The sequence below is a fragment of the Rhea americana genome, unplaced genomic scaffold, assembly GCF_003343005.1.
Source record: "Rhea americana isolate MKP2758 unplaced genomic scaffold, rheAme1 scaffold_50, whole genome shotgun sequence".
Classification (NCBI taxonomy): Eukaryota; Metazoa; Chordata; class Aves; order Rheiformes; family Rheidae; genus Rhea; species Rhea americana.
This window is the reverse complement of record NW_028186646.1, coordinates 3851021-3866357: the sequence shown is the minus strand read 5'-3', so window position 1 is coordinate 3866357 and position 15337 is coordinate 3851021. Positions and strand designations below refer to the sequence as shown.

Sequence of the window (15337 nt, the reverse complement as noted above, 5' to 3'; positions counted from 1 at the left end):
CTGTCTGAAGTAGATTAAGCAAGATTTGTGCCTATTTGCTATGAGCGTGCATAAACGAGAACTGCTGGCTATCTGTGGGGAGCTTTGCAGCTATCCACAAAAGCTGCCCTTGACCAGCTACTTGTCAAGCTGTAGGTGCTTAGTCATGTTCTTCTGTCTGACATGGGCAGCTGCTGCTCTAAGCACCCCTAGAACAGACGTGGCAGCACATTGTACAATGGTCCTGGCTGACAACAGACGAAAGCAAACTAGGAAATAATATTACGGGTAACTGCTATTTATTTAATTACACATTCCAGACACTATCATTCTTCTTTGACTTGTCAATTTTGGCCCTCAGTGTTTTGCTAGACAGAAAAGGAAGGAATGAGGAAGGTAGATCCAGGGAAGCACTTCACTAACCTGATGCAAGGTTTCTCAGTAGTTGCCCCAAATGAAGCTAACATTGCATTCATGCAGGAATCTGTGCAGACTAACGATTTCATCTCAGAAATAGCAAATGCAGGCTGACCCTTCAGACCTGGGGCAGTGCTAACATTCATCTCTCTGGTATCCTTCTCCAAGCAGAAGACCTCAAAGCAATTGATAGCAATAGTAATTGTGAGTTTTCTGCAGCTATTGCGGCAGTAAGCAGCAGATGTGACACAGATTTCTTTTCCTTAGCAAACATGAAAGGCCTGGAGGGGAAGCTTGTGTAGTTAGAGCCACACTCAAAGACATTTTTTGCTGAAGCAGCAGCTTGGGAGCTTCTTCTGGCTACTCTTTAGCTCATATTTTGAAGCTGTGTCAGGTAGAGCACTACTGGGTTTTGTTTCTTAGCCAGACAACAGAGCAAACAAACATTGTTATCAGAAAAGAGAAGTCCCTAAAAATAAAGCTTAAATATAGAAGACTTGACTGAGGAAAACAAGAGTTAAAAGAAAGACTTTCACACCACTGCACATAGTTTGAAGCTATTTCTTTATTCAGTAATATAAATACTGGGTATGTATGCAGAAAGAGAAGGGCTCTCGGGTATGCCAATAACAGGCACAGCTGTGACTAGAGAATTCAGTAACTACAAATCAGAATTGCTCAAAGGAATATCTTCATATAACATCTTATTCATATTTCAAAATATTCTATTAATCAAAGCCAAGTTCAATTTCTTGCAAAGGTTGAACAGATCTCAAATGAGCTGTTTTAAAATTATAAAGTTTTCAAACATACAGTTTATATAGTGCAGCTAGCTGAATCAGCCGTTCTGAGAGGCAAAATTACCCTAAAATGAAAAACAAAAAACAAACAAAAAAACCCCTCTCGAATTTTTAATTAATAACATAATTCTCTGCTTTACAGGCGTCTGAAAGATAACTCAGTCCAAGGCACATATTACTTTATTCTGAAAACAGAAGAAAAATGCATGGATTTAACATGTTGGCAAGATTTAAATAGTTTTTGCAATGAGAACAGAAAATAAAACCTAAAATTCCTATTGTATTGTTGTGAAGTCTGCCACAAAAGCCTAAGGAGAAACACTGACAGGCTTCGGATCAAGAAATCCTGAGAACATCATGACTTCTGTTACAGAAAGTCAACATTTTTCATTCTGTCCAAGCAGTTAGGATACAACTGGACTAAAACTCAAGCTGAATTTTACCAGCTGCACTGCTAGCAGAAAGTTATTTCAATACTCTCAAGAATCCCTTGAGCACACCAGCTACTGGGAGGTCAAAAGTTTATTTAAAAAATTTCTAACTCTTCCTAGCATTATCACCTCTGAGTTTCTTCAGAAATCTGCATTTTTGTCATGTTGGTAGTTAGCTTTATTTCTTTCAGACTCTGGGATACTGGGTCTGTAACAGATATTCCATGAAAAGTGACCACAGAAAGAGCAGTATAATATACTGAAGAAGAACAAGACAGTAACAGATTCTCTTCTGATCTAATATGAGCAAATAGTGAAATAATGAGAAGCAGAAAAAAGAAACTGATTTACATATGCAATAACTAATTTGCATAATTAGAAGATTTAAAAGGTCATTACTGGAACACCTGCCTGTTAACAGATGTAGAAGAGTGAAGGCCAAAGAACACAGTTTTTATAAAGATGTTGACAGATAAACATTTGGCAGATTTACAGATACCTGCTGTGGCAGCATTAGTCTTTTTGGCTTAGGCTACTGTTGTGGATAATGTAAATCTTCTGGAATTCACATATCCATATACATACCAGCTTTCCTGTTGCAAGTCTGACAATTGTATATAAAGGATATGTTTATTTTTCGATATAGACATTCCAACTAAATAAGCTTTTACCCAGGTAGGGAAGTTGGTATGCACTAAGTGTAAATATGAATTTAGTGTAAAGCAGGGAAAGGTAGTTTATTCCACTTGAGAGAGTACAGATACTAGAAAAATCTTATGAATTCCTGCTACAGAAAAAAGTAGCACAGTAGATGCCTATTTAGACCGATTATTTGCAAAGGGGTAAGGCACTGTGCACAAATCCTAATCAAGAATGAGGAGTCCAACTTAGCTGGCTAACTTGCTAATTGCAGTTTCAATGCCACTCAGTAGTGGGTGACCTCAGCAAGCCATTTGCACAGACACAAGGTGGGGGAACTATCTCCGTTAATTGTAGATAAGTAGGAGTTAGATACCAAAAATCTAAGCTGGTCCTTTTACAGACAGTAGTTGAATCATTTTCTAGAGATCTCTCTCCTAAAATAGACAAAATATAGCATTAAGTCAGACATTTAATTTATACATGCCTTAGTTAAGGCAAAATAACTTAATCTGCAATCAACATTCTATTACTAGTCTTAGGAAAGCATCTAGTTGCATTAACAAAGTCAAATAAGGGCTTGCATGTCTGCATCATTAGTTTTGATTTATAAAAACAGCAAAATATAAAACAACTTAACTCATGTATTTATCAAATATATATTTAATATCTAGGGCACTTCCCCTCCAGTATACTTGTAATAGAATCACAGAGCAATTTAGTTTGGGAGGAAACTCAGGAGGTAATCTACTCCAACCCCCAGGTCAAGCAGGGCTAACATCAAAATTAGATCAGGTTGGTCAGGGCCTTGTTCAGTCAAGTTCAAGTTCTGCACATCTCCAAGAATGGATGTTCCACAGCCTCTCAAGCAACCTGTTGCAACTCAGTCTCCAGTTTCAATTCACTCTGCTCTGGAATAAATTTTTCTTTATGCCTACCATGAGTTTCCCTTGACAAAACTTCTGTCCAGTGCCTCTTGCCTCCTGCTCTGCACCTTTGAGAATGCTTTCCTTAATCCTTTATTAGGTAGGTGAAGGCAGCAGCAACATCCTCCTTTACCCACTTTTCTTTTTTCTCAGGACTGAATACTCCTCAGCCTCTCCTTGCTTGCCATGAGGTCCAGCCTCTAGCCATCTGGCACATTCTGTTGGTCTCACTCCAGTTTGCTATTTCCTTTTGTAGAAGAGGGCCTAAACGTTCACAGTAATGCAGTGAGATGTGGCCCTACAAACAGCAGAGAATATTCCCTTCCTTCAAGCTGCCGGTTAGGCTCTGGCTAATGTAGCCAAATTTGTGGTCATACTTCATTGTCGCAAGAATGTGCTGTTGACTCCTGTTCAAGCTCTCCACCAGCACAGCCAGATTCTTGCTCAAGAACTACCTTCCAAGGCAGGCGGCCCCAGCCTATGCTGGGATTATTCCACGCCAGGTGGAGGACACTGCACATATCTTTGCTGAACTTCACAAGATTTATGTTAGCCCTTATCTCCAGCCTTTCAAGATCCCTCTGAACGGCAACCCTACTCTTTGGTATATCAACCACTGCTCCCAACTTGGTGTCATCCGCAAACTGACTGAGGTTGCATTGCATCCCATTGCTCAGATTTTAAAATGAAGATGTTGAACAGTATCAGCAATGGTATCTATCCTGAGGAAGGCCACTAGTAACAGGCAGTCAGCTGGACTGCATAGCACTCTTGTCCAACTCATTTTCCATTCACCTTGTAGTTCCACTCATCCGGTCTCTTTCCCTGTAGTTTAACCACAAGGATACTCTAAGAGCCTCTGTCAAAACTCTTGCTTAGAACAAGAAAAATAGAATTCATTACTCTCCCTTTGTCCACAAAAGGAAGGCAATTAAGTTGGTTAGACAGAATTGTCCTTGGTGAATTCCTTGATCACCATTTAGTTCTTAATGTGTCTGGAAATGTTTTCCATAATCTCCACGAATATGCTTCATAATCTTCCCAGGGACTGAGGTTATGTGCTTCCTCAATCTCAAAGTATTCAAGAAAATATAATTATTTACTACACAGAATAATAATAAAAAGCACGTACAAAGATACTGATTTTACTACTCCCAAACGTGACAATTTTATACAGAATATCCTCTTTTAAAAAGTCTGAAAATCTTTACTATTATTTCTGTACACTTTTACATATTTTGTCCACTTTAAATGTACAAAATAACAGAATCGTTAAGTATTAATGTTTTTACAAGATAATCTTCTTGTTTCAAAAGCGATACATCTTTCTTCCTTTAATTTTCATGACAAAAGTTTCCATGTGGTCAAGGATTCAAAAGTTCATCCAAAAATTTCAGGGATGATTCATATAGGGTTCTGAAATTGCAAAAAACAATGCATAAGAGAATTAGATATGCTAATGGTAAAATCAATCATTGATTATGCGATTCTCAAAATTACCCTGATTTCTTTGACAAATTATTCTGTATTAGTTTAAGGATTAAATACGTAGTTATAAAATTACTTTTGAAACCCTGCTTTTCTCTCCCTCAATTTTTCCTTATTTTTGCTGGTCATCTCTAGTTAGTGTCAACTACAACAATCCAGTCTCAATTACTATTTTAAGCACATTTTATTTTCTAATATTAAATCATATGCCTATTTAGAAGTACCATTCACTCTCTTTACACTATTTTTATTTTTAAAATGGGAATCATTAATTCCTTTATAGTTAACTCATAATATAGTCATATTTCATTCTTTTGCTTTCTTCCTTTCTCCCTCATTTTCCAGTCTTTACAATTTTTCTCATCTCAACTAACTTTTTTTGCCAACTCCAAGCTTTCTATCTGACCCTTATTAGTTACTGCCTCATTCAGTTGCTTATAAACCCACCTCAGTCCCTGTCTGACTCTATCTCACATTATTCCCTAAACAATCTCAAAAGGTCAGCTCTGAAACATCCATTTTGTAGCCCCTTTTCATTTTCTTGCAGTCCCTGAACTGGTCCCTCACCCAGCCTTTGTAGCTGCATTCTCACACAACTTAATACTGGTCTAAGATACCCTCAAAATACAAGGCTGGCAACTTTGGGCTTCTGCCAAATTATTATTCCAGAGTTAATTGCTGTATACTTTATTCCTTATTTGCAATCAATCTTTTGCAAAAGATTCTGTCACCTGTATATCTCAAGTATTGTTTCTCCATGTTTGTATTATTTAAGGACTCTACGGATGCCCAAAATAAGCAAGGTTAGTCAGTCATAAATTGTTAGTGCACTCATCATGAGAAACCAAGATCTGAAATACAAGATGCAACTCTACATTTTTGAAACAGAATATTAGGTGTTAGCTCTCCTTGAATTCAGGCTGCCATTTTTGTGCCACATGACTTTTCTTTTATAACATTAATGGCCTTCCAACCATGAAAGAACTCAGCTGGCATAATACAGCTTAGTGAAGTATTGGGGGTTTAGTCACAATGCTATTTGCATAATTTTTATTTTGTTACATGGCAGAAAGATCACACACAAAAGTCATATTGAAAAAGTTTCAAGAATCATTATTTACAGATGCATTTAGAGGAAAATAAAGAGTTTGGGAGCTTAGCTAAGTGATAATACTAAAGAAATATCTTTCAGCACAGCCAATAGCTAAGTTTAAATTCTGGTGCCAATATATTGAAATGCTAATTAAAACAAAGTAAATGCAGAAATTTGCTACATGGAGCATGGTGTATTTTTCTCCAGTCCCTAAAGCACTGCATTTACATTCTTTTTTCTTTTTTTCTTCCTAGAAATAAATATTAGCATTTTATAAACTGAATTAATGTGTGTTCCATCACTCTTGAGGAAATACTCTCAATATACAATATGTTGTCCAGAATTTTAAAACTGCACTGAACAGCATTTTTTAAATAACAGACCCACAAGGCCAGCTTAAATTGCAAACTCAGCTGGAAAGGGAAGTCTAAATTCTAATGGAAAGTTTTGCTTCTGAATTAGTGTAAGAACTCCTTGTTTAAGGGCAGCACTTGAAGTACTCCACCAAACAGGAGTTTTACTCTGTTAATATATAATAGATTACTTCCAGGTTTCAATTTAAGATGCTGGCACAAAATGCCAAATCTCTTGGGAAATTAGAGAGTCTCATTATTTCCTGGTATGCCTAGGTATTAGATAAGATAATCCCTCAAAGAGTTATTATGAAATAATGTATTCAGAAGCAAAGAATAATAATACTATTAAGTATGAGTTAAAAACATCCAGTAATATATTTCAGCAAGCATCAATGCAACATTGTGTGTTTTAAGACTGTGTTTAAAATTCAGAAATCTAATTTGCAGCATATTGTAACTGAAATTTTTCTACTTTGTAAGTATTGAGGAAAAGACAATGATAAAATAGTTCTCAAACAACAGAGTATATTTCAGTCTGAACATAAGCACATTTTAGGTATATGTCATCACACTAGCCCCAGAGCACTAAAAATGGTGTGTCAGAAAACACTAGTGGCCCAGTTTAGTCCAGCTTTATACCTGAGGGTACAAACACTCTATAAATTAAGCAAAACATAACTACTGAGGAACTTCCTCATAACCTTTTTTTCAGCATGAATCTGTTTACCATTCTGGGGGGGGGAGGGGAAATCAAACATTACTGTGTTTTTATTCATACAAAAATCTAATCCTCCCAAATTCTGCAAAGCTCTGTACGATAGCTTCCGAATTTTGTTATCATATTACAAATATGGTTTTGGTTAAAATAATTGCTGTATTCTCAATCTTTTATCTGCAATTATCTCTTGCTTTTATATTATAATTTCATGATATATGAATGGCTATTTTTTTTTAAAACACTGTGTAGCAACATAAGCTCTTTATCCGTCCCAACTTCTAGGTTGGTTCATCCCTATTCACGGGGCAGGTATGTTCATACATAGATTCCTAAAACAATTATCTCTGTCCTTCCTGAAATTCAGAGTCAGTAGTGTGCTCAAACGGTAGCAATTCATTTTAATGTGCCTCTCTATTTACTCAAGTTAAGATTTCCTTTTAATTTTTCATCCTTTTCTACAGCCCTGATCAACACAGATGCATAAATTACTCTGTTGCTCACCTTTTTCAAATAATTCTTATTTTTAAAAGACATCCTGGTAAAACACTTGGCAACTCAACATTAAATGACACCATAAAACCCGCTTTTCTATTTTTGTTCATCTTTGCTTCTAAGCTATGTCCCAACCCAAAGAGTTTTGTTCACAGCCCAGTAACTGATTAAAAACAGCTTTTTTTTTTTGGGGGGGGGGTTCTTTATCAATTTTCTGTGTTACAGGAACACAATGTCCTTTGTAGAAACCACTCTAAGTTCTTATTCTGACAGCAATATTTGTTTTTATTTATTATATCAGACAGAGAAGGGAGATGAAGGATGGGCTCATTTTGTTTTTCACTTACTTAGTTTTAAATATCTCTCTCATCCTTTCTCATTTTTTGCTGGTACATAAAGCAGTGGGTACAAACAATAAAACTTTGGGGTCTAATTCTTAGGATTACATGTAACTTTCAAAAAAGCTCTCTGGTTGCATTTAATTCCTTCTAGAATAGCAGATTTAAATGAGTGAACGTACGTTTTATTAGCAACAATACAGCTACCTCTGTATTGTATTGTCCTGAACAAGAGGCATTTTTTTCCCCTGGAAGAGATCCAGTCTACCTTCTGTACTTCTGAACCACATCCAACTGGATGTGGTACTGTACACTCGCTTAAAAGTTCTACCATGGCTAGGACCAGTTAGTGTAGCCATTAGGTTTCTTGATGCGATTCAGACAACCTCCAGCCAAATTAAATTATCGTAACAGGAAAAGGATATAAGCTCAGGTGGCTTCCTACCCTTTTCTCCACACAACTGCAACCCATAACTTTAACTTAGCTTTAAATGAGTGATGCCAAATTAGTCACTGTAGAGTCCATATTTAGAGCTCCACATCTAGTGACTACACTGTCAGAGAGTAACAAGTGATTCGCAAGGAAAGTATACCTGGGAGTGTGCAGAGGGCTATAGGGCAATGCAAAAAAACATTGAAAATATGAAGGTTGGCTGCTTTTTCTCTTTTTTTAATTAAAGTTTGCCTGCTTTGTATCCATTCTTTGAATGAATATTAAGGATATCTATTTAAAAAAAGGACTCTGTACATAAGTCAATGTACTACATTTTGAATTAATATTAAGGATATCTATTTAAAAAAAGAAGGACTCTGTACATAAGTCAATGTAGTACATTACTAAATTCTCTCAGAATTTTTGGATATATATCCATGACCAGTTTGATTGACTCTCCAGTTATACCAGTATCACCTTGCTCAATATCTTTACCTTGACTTATTCCCAGCAAAAGAAGTCATCTTTTCTGTTCCCCAAGGCAAGGAGGAAAGGGAAAGACACTAATGAAAAAAAATATATTTTTTTTTCCTGCAGTGTTCCTGCCCTTCTCAATTATTTATCTTGCAAAATCAGTAGATCCACTGTGTTGTTAGTTTCTGATGTACTTAAAAAGGCATTACATTATTTAAATTACACTAGTATGTTTTCTTCATATTCTATTTTGTCCTTTTTAATGTCTACTTTGCATGTATTCTAATTTCAGAGGGATTTCAATAATTTGCCAGAGATAAAATGTTAAACAAGTTCAGTCTTAAGTAATTTTGAAACACTTAAGGCAAAACCATTCATGATTCTCTACCTTATGCAGATCTCCAATGAAAAATGCAATGTAACCAATCACACTTGAGAAGCTTGTCAAAAAAAAAAAAAAACACCACCACCAACAACAAAAAAACCCTTCCCCCCAACAAAAACCCAACCATGTATGAAACTGAAGTCCTAACAAGGAGCAAAATAAAAATCAACAATGGAAAAGTCTTAAAGTCATTGTCACTCTCAGTTAAAAGATTAACATTGGTATAGGAATGGATTCATATACCTAATACCAAAATACAGGAGAAAAATTTTCTAGTAATAAGAAATGGTAAAAAGATGACTCGCCTTGTTCTACAACCGTTGTTAACTGCGTTTCAGAGTACTGCAAAATACAGGTTTAGTCATAACATTCAAATTAAATGTAGAAAACAAACTAGACATGTAAAGCTCACAATCAGAGAGCAAATGTACGGGCAGGAAGTTTAATACTCAGTATCTCACAAGACGCGGCCCCCCCCCCCCCCCCCCCCCCCCGACACACACACTTAAACCGTGCATTCATTCAGAATGCTCTAACCATGTTAGACAAGTCATTTATTGCAGATAGCAGATAGGAGAGGTCACTGTTCATTTCCCATAGCATATTTACCTTTCAGTGCTGTTAGATTCTTCTATGGCAACCTCCTTGCATATTGTCAGCTTTCTCTGAATGGCAGGTATAATATCCTTTAGAAGTGAAGTTTTGTGCTTACCTATTTGAAATATCATGTTGAAAATTGGGAAATAATGATTTAGCAATAAAAACAAACCTGCACATTTTCATAGAACATCTTTTTTAACAAAAGACATTCTTTAGAAGGTTATATATTAATTTAGATTTTCACTGCCCTGGGTTAAGCAAGCAGCTTATGCTCTCCAAATTATAGTGTATTTCAGCAAACCAGAACATAGAGCCAGCCTTATTAACTTAATAAATTGTTTTATTTTTAAACTCAATACACAAATATTAGTTCAAAGCTTAGCAGCATCATTTGTAAGTAATGGGACCTTAAATCCTGTAGAGAAATGATAACTTCACAGCTAAGGAGGAAAGGACCTGCTGAATTTTGTAAGAATTTAGTTTTCAGAACTAGTAGCATATCAAAACAAACTTTTATTGGACAAATTACTGACCTTTAATTATAAGAACAATGCAGACAGTAGCTGCAAGACTAAAAATCCCATCAATTTCTTCAGAGATGATACACTCCATTAATTCATTTAAAAATGATCTATCAAAAAAAAAAAGCACAGACAGTTTGTAAAACATGTTTCTTTCAAAATAGAACAGAGCTTTGTGATTAAAACAACTTTGTGATTATGCTCCTCTGCCACCACCAGCTTCAGTTACCCTGCCAGCTTCGAAGATACCATGCAGAACAAAGCAGTATTTATTGAGTGACTGCAAATTACATCGCTTCTTCTGGAACTACCAGAACTGTAGAGTTAGCAGAATGGTAAATTGCTTGAGAAGGGAATTCAAGTGTTTGTACGCAGAATAGGTAGCAGTAATCAGAAATGAAGAGCTTGTAGGGTATTTTAGGAGAGTCAATCCGTAAAAAAAACCCCTACTGATTCTATAGTTATACTGCAATTTATGAACTCAACTTGTATGTGTCGCATTGAAGTTAAATAAAAATATTTAAATGACTCCAGTGGATTGTTAATAACTGCTCCTTCCTCTAAAACTATTACTACTTGTAGCTTAATTAGAACTTACAGTTTAATTAATAACTTGATCTAAAATGTGTAACATAAAAATTAAATAGAAGTGCTTCCAATTAGAAAACATAACAAAGAACATTTATAACTAACTATAGCCGTGAAACATTTCCAAACTACATTTCAGATATTGGAAACATGGAGGAATAACAAAATAAAAACGAAAACTATTCATTGTATAGGCTGAGATAAACACTAATTATCTTAATATATTCTATTTTAGCAAGAGATGTTAGTATTACCATCAAACAAAAAAATTATTTCAGAATATATATTAAGTATGTTAAGGAAAACGAAACAAAGGAGACAGAAATGTCTACCAACTAAACCAAACTGCAATATGGAATAATGTAATAATGCAGAACAAAATCAGTAATTGGTATATTATTGTTATTAGTCTTTATGATAAAGATTTAACACAGAACTAATTCTCATAAAATCATGAAAAAGCAAAAGTACAAGCAGGATGAAGTAGCAGATGTAAAAGATCTATAATCCTCACACTCCCTAGAGCAAAAACTAAGTGGTCATAATGCATCTGTGAAGAACTACTCTGTCCTACAAGGGAAACTGAGAGCAAATAAGTGTGTGGCTCTTAAACCCAAGAAAGAATAAACCTTTATAAAATAGCTTCAACTTTAATGGCTCTTCATGCTTTTACTGTGCTAAAATATGAAAATTGAGTTTTTAGTTAAGAAAAGAACCTGCCTTCACTCATAAAATAACTTTGAATATAACTAGTAAATAACCTTTGTAGAAGCTCAACTATTGCTTGAAAGAGCTAAGAAAGATGAAACCTTTTTAGGCTCTGACATCAGTATTAATGAAGTTGCTTATATATTGCATTAACTTTATCATATTAGTGTGGACTAATATGACCAAGTATTGACTCCATTTCATATTACTCTTAAATTGCTGATTGATTCAACTCTGATTAGAGTTTTGACTTTATCATTATCACTGTTTAGCTTAGTAGGAACACTATTTAGTTCCATTAAGGTCCACTTCAATTTTACTAATCTGCAGTTAGACTTATTGCAGGATTTATGCAACCACTTCCCTTTATGGCAAAGATAAAATAGGAATGTTTCAGAACAGTAAGTTGTTTCCAAATTCATATGTGAGAGGGAAATAATTGGTTCCAATACTGATAGTTTCTTACTGAAGGGCAGCAAAGGACACACACAAATGGCCGGATGATGCCAAGTCACTCAGTATTATGACTGGAAATGGAACTGAGATTCAATGCTACAGGTGTTTAATTAGTAACTCAAAGCACAGTAGTCTGCAGAACCTGATGCAAGATGGTTGTGTTTTTGCAATTTAGAAGCTTACATCAGATTCTCTGGTGTCCAAAGCTCTCACATAGCTATGGAAAACAGTGATAATGCCACTAATGTCTGAGATGATGAATGAATCTGAAATGACGAATGACAACTAGAATCTTTGATTTTGGCTTACTGATACAAATTAAAAAAAAACAAAAACAAACAGCTTTAAAAGCAGTTTCAGTCCTGAGGCACCAGTGGAACCAGGTATGTATCATCATCTAACTTAGACGATCTTTGCACCAAATGTACATACTAGAAGATGTTTGTCAGAGTAATCATAGAAATTATCTAGTCCTAACTTGCAGTTTTCTCCTTCAAGGACAGACAAGACCCTTCTTGACCACTACGAGAAAAAGCTTCAGAAGAATTCATTGATGTTCTGTGTCTCTGTTCAAAAGAGCAGCACAAAGTAACTGTGCTTCACTGAGGCTGAACCTGCAAGGACAGCTGCCTCACGGAAAAACAGGATTTGGATTAGGAGAACTACTGCTAGTCACACCTTCTAGAGGCTTCTGTTTTCTATGAAGACAAAGTACTGAAGTCTAGCTAGCTGAACTGAGTAGAACTCGAAAAGTATTTAGAAAAAAATCCAGAACAATCTTGTGACAGCAGAGATAGGAATACTGTATGCCTGACAGATGAGTTAAGAACAGGAGTTAGTTGTCCTAAGCGAAAGAGAACCTAGGGCTTTTAAGGAATAGGTATTAGCCCCTTGATCATTCAAAATAATTCTGGTGTAGGAATAATCATACAAATTGGATATGAACACACTAAGCAAAGCAAACGATCGAATTCACCTGCCACAATTTTAACACATGTTCAGGAGGCTACCTACTAAATTTAGAAAAATGTAACAAACACTAAGTTAAAAACAAAAACGAAAAAAAAACCCACTACATCTACCCACCCCACATTTAATCCTACTTTGGGGATTTTTAGAATTTTGAGATAATTTAAATACATTTGAGTTTTATGATATGTATGCAGCCATTAGTACAACTGTCACTCTATTGCAGATTTTCAGGTTTCAGGTTAAAGGTATAATGCTATTTCTGGTAAATATTCTCTCATCTAAATACCTCTATATTGAAAGGACCTATGCTTATATGTAACTTATAAAAGAAGCAAGCCAAGAAGGGTGTTTAAAGAAATCAAGATAAGCAGTCTGATAAGCAATGAGCACTTTCAGATAAAGTTAACACACAAAACACCACTACGTCCAATCCTCCAAATCAACGTTTACAAGCAATATATCAAGAGAAAGGGACTAGCAGTCCCCAAAGTAGTGAAGGAGAAAACAGTAAGCTACTGATAGTGTCTAGTTACTCAGCATTTACCTGAATTTAAAAATAAAGTCTTTCTTGACAATATAATCCATTCCATATTATTAACAATCTTGCAAAACTTAATGGAGCAGCACTTACCTGACAACATCAACTGACTTCATAATTATGACCATTAAGCTGCTTGAGAGAGGAGGGAGGTCTGAAACAGTCTTTGGCATATTCACATGTCCTTCGCTGGAAGCCTGAAAACCCAGAAAGTCAACAACTCATGTATATTAACTCTGTGTATATGTACACAGAGAACATTAAAGCAAATCTAAACTTCAGTAATCACACGTTTATATGTATTTTTCTAAAACTTAATGTAATTGTGCAGTATCAAAACAAGCAAAATAAATTTAAATTAGGAAGGACAGAACTAGAACAAATAGTACTTGTATCAAAGGAAATATTTTCCACAGTTTTGAACGGAAGTCTCGCTTAACTAATTGCTGGTTACAACTCATAAAGGCATAACCTGCTCAACAAAAATGAACTACCTTTGTGTCTGCAAGCTTATGTACAGACACATAATTTTTAAAAATAATTTAATAATCATGATTTCCTGATTCCCTGTGTCAGCTCTTTTTGGTATCAAGTTCTAGATTTGGCAAGTATTCAGCAAGTATTTAGCTAGAAATGACATTTTGACTTAGTAGCAAAATAACCTAAAGGGCAAGGAAAAACCCAAATCACTGGAGTTACCTGCCACAAGCATTCATAACCTACAGGTATGAATCTGCAGTATTATTCAAGACCATAAACTTTTACCCTTGCAGCATCTGTAAAGAGCATGCTCACATCACACAGTCCCACAGCTGATACATTAACATTTACGGGCAAATCTCCGGTATCATTTCAGTTCCCTCTGCAATGCAGAATCGTAGCAGTATTTCTGTGGTACTCTACTTTCTGGCAACCAATTACTGTGCTATTTATGGCGTATCTTACAACCACAGTTAGAGTAGAACCTCTGCTCCTACTTGTTAATTTTCAAAGCTTCCAATCTTATGAGCCCTATTTGGTTCCTAATACTACACGCATTAGGAACAGGCATTTGGAGGCTTCAGGAAGATCAATTGTCCCTTGGACTTCTTGGGACCTGAAGTATATAGAATAAACTCTCTACATATTCTTCTCAGTATTACAGCTTTCTTCTTCACCTTCCAAAGGAACTCTGCTCAGATAGTCAGAATTCCTCGAGCACCACAGAGGGACCAAAAAGACAGTAGTATTAGAGACAGGTCTGTACTGAAGCAGAAAATGCAGATGTGATCAGTGCTGAGGACACCAGCCTGCTTTGGACTAGCATTACAAAAAGCTGCTTCTAATAAAACTTTATGGGACAGTTCCAAGAATATGGTACTGGAATCTTTAAGAGGTCTTTTCAGCTGTCTAGTATTTACCTCCTAGGATCTTAAGTTCCCTAATGATGGGTGAGATGAAGCAAGGTAAGTTTAGGTTCAATTTGTGTGCAAACAACGTGAATGCTTTTAATCCCTATTTTATGTTTTAGCACCATATTTTCTAGCTTAATTAGAATCTGCCATCATAACACTCTTGTCAACCACGATGACTTTTCAGAAGCAGATGAGGTTAGACAGACAGGTTTAAGGCTTATTACTACTAATGATGGAAATTAAAGCTCAAGATTAGAAATACATCTTTGGCTCTCAAACAGCCATCTTGAATTGAAAAGAGAAAAAATCCCAAATCTTCCAATACCAATGAAAACCAAAGTTTTTGAGATTGTTTGACTATACTTAAAATATTTCAGCAAACTCTCTGTGAAGATGATGTGAACATCAGCAGGCAAAATATTTAATGAACACAATTCCTAACACCAACAACATTATAGATGTTGAACATCTGGAATATATCTCATGGCACTCACAAGAGTACCTAAGTTGCAAATTTTCCTGGTTGTTATTTGAGTTAGATAGTGAGCTAGGCACCAGGACAATTCTAGTGTTCTTACACTGCTGTATCCA

At 35.7% G+C, this 15337-nt stretch overlaps 1 protein-coding gene across 3 annotated transcripts in view; it reads right to left on the bottom strand.

Annotated features, from left to right (window-relative positions):
* Positions 1 to 943: 943 nt before the first annotated feature.
* NCAPG2 (non-SMC condensin II complex subunit G2) overlaps positions 944 to 15337 on the bottom strand; it is a 53190-nt gene continuing 38796 nt past the window's right edge. For 2 of the 3 annotated variants that reach the window (XM_085317704.1, XM_085317703.1), the window contains 4 exons: positions 13446 to 13549; positions 10103 to 10200; positions 9579 to 9681; positions 944 to 4608 (listed from right to left, as the gene is read on the bottom strand). In XM_085317704.1, the coding sequence (XP_085173830.1) occupies positions 4557 to 4608; positions 9579 to 9681; positions 10103 to 10200; positions 13446 to 13549 (357 nt within the window). In that variant the 3' untranslated portion in view covers positions 944 to 4556. Of the gene's footprint in view, positions 4609 to 9274; positions 9312 to 9578; positions 9682 to 10102; positions 10201 to 13445; positions 13550 to 15337 lie in introns of those variants that run through there. The other variant, XM_085317705.1, reaches the window with a different exon arrangement.